The sequence below is a fragment of the Aristolochia californica genome, unplaced genomic scaffold (assembly GCF_029961685.1).
Source record: "Aristolochia californica isolate CCGP_79_NKW_82.1479 unplaced genomic scaffold, dmAriCali1.0.hap1 SCAF_11, whole genome shotgun sequence".
Lineage (NCBI taxonomy): Eukaryota > Viridiplantae > Streptophyta > Magnoliopsida > Piperales > Aristolochiaceae > Aristolochia > Aristolochia californica.
In genome coordinates, this window is record NW_027181782.1 from 31,114,268 (window position 1) to 31,119,859 (window position 5,592).

Genomic DNA, 5,592 nt, shown 5'->3' on the forward strand with positions numbered 1-5,592 from the left:
TGCGAAGTGGTAATGGTAGAGGCAGAGGCAACAACGACGACAAAGATGGTCGATAATAGTTGTTTTTTTTTTTGAGTTAATCTCCGTTGAAATTGTATAAAAAAGAGGAAGAGAGGTACCAGCTATGGGTGACCATAGTTTTTTTTTTAGTTAATCTCCGATGAAATCGTATAGAAAAGAGGAAGAGAAGTACTAGGTATGGGCGATAGCAATAGGCTACAACGACAAAGACTGTTTCTGATAAGGATTTCTACCAACGAAAAACTAGTTCTGATTGATCAATCTGAAGCTCTGATACCATGTAAAATATAAAAATAAAAAATAATATTACCGTGATAATCATTGATATAACAAACTAGTTCTGATTGATCAATCGGAAGCTCTGATACCATGTAAAATATAAGAATAAAAAATAATATTACCGTGATTATCATTGATACAGTTACAACAGAAATAATAGATGATTACAACTCTACAATTTGAGTATGTATCTAATTCAATAAATAGTTATACAGTCCACACAAACAAAAATGAATTCACATGAACAAATAAAATAAAAACTTACAAAGAACAAAAATTTGACACATTTGTGATGGTCCAATAAACGGAAATAATTGGACACAGATTCACTTCCATGTGCTTCATCTGGAATTACTGTAGTGCTGGTGAGCTCGGGATCCCCCACCTAGAGGAGATTGATGCCCCCGGTGCGTTGTACGATTGGGGCGAGAACCCCTAGCTTTGGGCTCTCTTGGCTTGTCCTTGATTGCTTCAATCTGCTCCAAAGCCTCCTTAACTTCTTTCATGGAAGGTCGATTCTTTGGATTGGATCCAAGACACTTTAATGTGAGTTCAGCAGCCTGGAAAGCAGCTTTTGATGGGTACTGCCCCTCAAGCCTTGGGTCCATTATATGGGTTATCTTGCGCCGGTGGGAGAGAAACGGTTTTGCATACTCAACCAGATTGTGTTGCCCACTTGGACGGTTTGAGTCCAGTGCTCTTTGTCCTGTGAGCATCTCTAGTAACACAACACCAAACCCATACACATCACTCTTTACATATAGATGGCCTGCACAGATGGAAGGTGTTAATATTGTTCTCAAGGCCATGAATTTTGAAAGTTACAAGAAATGGCAAGTGACATCCCAGTACAAGCTACAGATACATGGGATTTAAGACAAGGAAAAAAACATAAAAAAGAAGAAGAAGAAGAAGAAGGAAAATAAGGCACCAGAGATTGATTAAACACAAAGGGAAGAAAATTCTGAGAATTGAATGAGTATATAAACTTTAAAGTGTAAAAAAACAGACAGATCCTCTTTGGTGACATCTCACTGGGCCTGTGATCCTCCATTTTGATGTCACCAGGATGCTTGACTACATCAGCAATGAGATCCTCATATAAGCAATTCTTTCACATGGTTACTAGTTATAGGGAGGTACCTGTGGCCACATACTCGGGAGCAGCATACCCATTAGTGCCCATGACTCGTGTTGTAACATGAGAATCTCCAGCCATTGGGCCATTTTTAGCCAATCCAAAGTCAGATATCTTTGCATTATAATCCTGTGAAAAATAAGAAGAGATGAACGAAGAAGAGATGTAAGACTCCAAATCTCCATTAATTAAGAAGGAAGGAGTTTGAGATCACTCATTTTTTTACCGAGTCAAGCAAAATATTCGAAGCTTTAAAATCCCTGTATATGACTTGTCTGTCTGAGGTATGAAGGAAAGCAAGACCCCTAGCAGCCCCTATGGCAATCTTGAGTCGTATGCTCCATGAAAGTGGTTGATAAGCTGACCCCCCTGCAGAACCAAAGTATAGATCAAAATATATCACACCATTGAAGAGAATGATCAAGTTAGCTAGGCACTTGCAAAATCTTTCAATGTGAATATTAAACAGAAAATGGGAAGCAAAGGACAAAAATAACCACAAGAAGGCTGCATTTCACTATGGGCGGTTTAGACTCATCACTTGTGTTACTTTTTCATATGGTAGCAATCACTGAACCTTAAGTATAACATGAAAAGTGATGTCCAAAAGCTAGAGGATATGTGCAGTAATGATCTTGCTACCAAATTTCATTTTCAGTTGCTTCTGCAGCTCAGTTTTGAATACAGTAGGTTTCTAACTTAGTGGGTCTCTGACTCTAATATAATTTTACCAAACTGTTGTAATAAATCAAGAAAAATAAGCAACGCATTTTCTGAGTCCAATGACATACTTTTTTCTAATTTAAACACAATTTTCTTCAGAGGGATAACATAAATCTCAAAACATCTAACTGAAGGTGTGAAATATAAAGTATAGTCATGTGATTGAAGAGTGTAGTGGAAGTAACAAGCCCAGCAATGAAGGACTTGCAGTAGATCAAACTTGATTAAGTAGTTCCCTAGATCTGGAAACCATAACCAATGAAAAATAGTGAACAAAATTCTAGTCCGGGAAAACGTACTTCTGAAGAGGTGATTCTCCAAGCTTCCCCTTGGCATGAATTCATAGACTAGCAAGTGCTCTCTGTCATCCCAGCAGTATCCTAACAGCTTTACAAGGTTGGGATGATGAAGTCTCCCCAAAAATTGCACCTCCGACTGCATGGAAACGATGAAATCAGTGAGGATGAAACTCTAGTACTCTATGGTTGTGCACATGGTTTAAATAGTCAAGACATGTTGTCCAATCCATGGGATGTATTATGCATGAAAGAGACCTGCTTCTATAATACTAATTGAGTTCAAATTGAAAACCCTAAGGTCAGTCCATACATGTAGCATCATTGAATCATTTTTTCTTTTCACAAAATGGTTTGATATTTTCTCAAGCAGTCCCCATAGGTGGCACTGTGAATCTTACACATCTGTTCTCACTATAGTTTGATGAAACAATGCACCAACCAGTTATAAAAAAATACACATTATCTTTTTGCCTCTCTTCCAGTACTTGATTAACCAGTAAGTCATGGTATGTGTCCATACACAAATCCACCTAGAACAAGCTCAAAAGCTTTCTCAATATAGTAGTCGATTAGAAATGTTTGGACTTGGCAGACCTAGACAATGAATGGGAAGGGGGTGGAAGTCTTCTACCGACAATCTTATGCTATGAAAAGAGTCACCTGCTACTTATCCTTCATGGTTAAAAATTTCTTCATTCATAAATGCAGTTTAACCTCAAAACAATGTCTCAAGGGTATCCACTCTACAAGACATGGATTTCAGTTAACTCCAAAAAGATTCAGAGGCATAAGAAAATTTAAATCATATCTTATTCCATTTTTCATCGGATGGATTACTAGTCAATCAAGTTTATCAGTAGATTCTGATCAGAGGGATCGTCAGAAAGCACAAGTTTCAGCACTGTAGTAAGGAAAACTCTCTCTCTCTCTATCGCTCTCACGTTATACTTTTCAACCAAACATCTCTGACTGAAAAATGTAAAATAGAAACATCTTGATTCAATTCAAACTCTGCAACTGAGATGTTTTTGACTTTGACTTTGCCAATTTCTTAGACCTGTCACTTTACAACTTTTCAAAATGAAAAAAAAATAAAGGAAAAATACAAGTAACCAAAGTCAAACGTTAAATGCTAAGATCTGGATGCACTGATTTGCAGGCCTGGTTCCTAACATTTCAACTAGCAAGTCCCACAACTGCGTCATCACGCATTAAACAAAGAAGAAAATAGAAATACCCATCACGAGAACAAGAAACACAAAGTAATGAGTAGGATTAATTTTTGTTAAAGAAATAAAATCGCAACCAAAAATAACGACTGTTAAAAGAAAAAACCAAAAAACTTTATTCTATCAGAAGATCGAATTTGAGGTACCTGCCACTCTTCCAGACCTTGCATGCTCTCCGAATTCAATTTCTTCACGGCGACCATAACTCCGCTGCCACTCTTGGCCGGATTGAGCGTCTTTTCTTCCACCCATCCCTTGAAAACTTTTCCGAAACCCCCTTCTCCCAGGACTGTGTCAGGGCGGAAGTTCTTAGTAGCGCTCCTTAACTCAGAAAAAGTGAAATCTCTCAAATTAGGAGTAGGCAGTATTTGTCCGTATCTGTAAATCTCTTCGTTGCTGCTCGAAGAACACCCCGTACTACTCGAAAACACTCCTCCGTTACTAGAAAAATTGCTAGTGCTTTTTGAAGTGCCTGTATGCGATTTAAAATAAACAGATAAGTACATAAGCAGCTGATTATTTGAAAAAGGAACAAAAGAAAGAAGTTTCTTTTTATGATTCAGGAGGAGGTGGCAATAATTTCGAAAGTTGAAAGAACAGGAGACAAAAATTAAGGTAGAATTGCTTGAAATGGAATAACAAGAGACGTATCAAATCGTAGATAAACAGGTAACTCCTATTTTTCCTCACTACATAAAACTGAAAACAGAGCCAAAGGTAAAAACCCCGAAAGCCACCAAAGAAGGGTCGTTCTTTGAGCCGATTATAGAGCAAATGCCGCTACCCAATTTTGCTTTCTCATACAGAGCACAAATTGAGAAGAGGTAGAGAACCCAAACAATTCCACGCAAAAAACAAAAAAAAAAAAAATATAAAGCGGCTGAAGCTGAAGCTGCCATCAAAGCAACCTTTCCAACCTGGGCTAGAGGTTCTTGTCGTGCTCGGACTCTGAGAGGCCTTAACAGGCGTCCCGCAGCAGTTTCCCATAATCTCTCTCTCCTTTTTTTTCTCTACCAAGTTGCGAACATCCTCCAACTGTCACACCCCTGTGCTTTATGCCAGAAAGCGGTAGAGGACGGAATCCACGATCCCGAATATTTCTTGGAGAAGAGGTAAAGCAGGGAGAAGAAAAACCCGAACGATTGTCCTCTACGACTTGCAGTCTCACCTATATATTGCTTTTCGTTTCAAATTTCTCCTCTGAATTTTTTATTCTGGATGTTCTGTTCCCGCTGCGACACAGCTTCTTGGATGGTCAGTGAAAAAGAGTATGTGGGCGTGGTCAACGGCCGTGTCCGCCACACGTAGCGTGAACCTCGCCGACGCGTGGAAATTACCTGTTTGCGCTTCAATTCCTCGTAGTGGGCCCGTTTTGGAGTCCCATGCGGTATCTTTCATCGATCAAGATCTGGGCCCAGCCGGCAATCAATTTGGGACCCAGTGGAGAAAAAATTAAGGCTTAGGTGGCAACCGATGAGGTTAGGTCGGATCAAGCGAAACAAAATTGGTTTCAAATATTTGACTCCGAAGATTGATTAGTTTATTTAGACAGACAACTAAAACCCAGGAAAATTTGGGTCAATTAGATTGGTTTCTTTGAAGAAAGGCAAAGAGACTCCGCACCGGTCCGAGTTTGAGTCAATGTGTGAATTGTGGATTTGTGCTATGCCGGTCTGGACTAACGTACCCAACCGGAAATTCATTTGCTTTATTTTAAAAAATATGATAAAATACGAAAAGTATGCAAAATATGCTAAGCCGCTATCCCTGAGAATAGTCATTTGATGAGATGGCTTAGATAGAGTCGTTAATCACCATCGGACATATGAGATAGTTATTTTTTTAAAAATATTTAAAAATTTAAATTAATATAATATATTATTAATTAAAATGCTTATATATA

General features: G+C 38.5%; 1 protein-coding gene across 1 annotated transcript; it reads right to left on the reverse strand.

The window, feature by feature from the left end:
- Positions 1 to 447: 447 nt before the first annotated feature.
- Positions 448 to 4,811, reverse strand: LOC137944768 (probable serine/threonine-protein kinase PIX13). Its single transcript, XM_068790513.1, has 6 exons — positions 4,607 to 4,811; positions 3,836 to 4,161; positions 2,461 to 2,596; positions 1,665 to 1,807; positions 1,444 to 1,567; positions 448 to 1,069 (listed from the first exon to the last, which is right to left on the reverse strand). The coding sequence occupies exons 1-6, from the start codon at positions 4,674 to 4,676 to the stop codon at positions 642 to 644; spliced, it is 1,227 nt and encodes a 408-aa protein (XP_068646614.1). The 5' UTR covers positions 4,677 to 4,811; the 3' UTR covers positions 448 to 641.
- Positions 4,812 to 5,592: the final 781 nt, after the last annotated feature.

Bases quoted from the DNA above. Each gene is read 5' to 3' on its own strand.
- LOC137944768 (XM_068790513.1), bottom strand. From the start codon at position 4,676: ATGGGAAACTGCTGCGGGACGCCTGTTAAGGCCTCTCAGAGTCCGAGC. The intron at 2,597-3,835 runs GTACCTCAAATT...GTTTCCATGCAG, and splicing joins AAGGTCTGGAAGAGTGGCAG to TCGGAGGTGCAATTTTTGGG. The intron at 1,568-1,664 runs GTAAAAAAATGA...TATTTTTCACAG, and splicing joins CGAATATTTTGCTTGACTCG to GATTATAATGCAAAGATATC.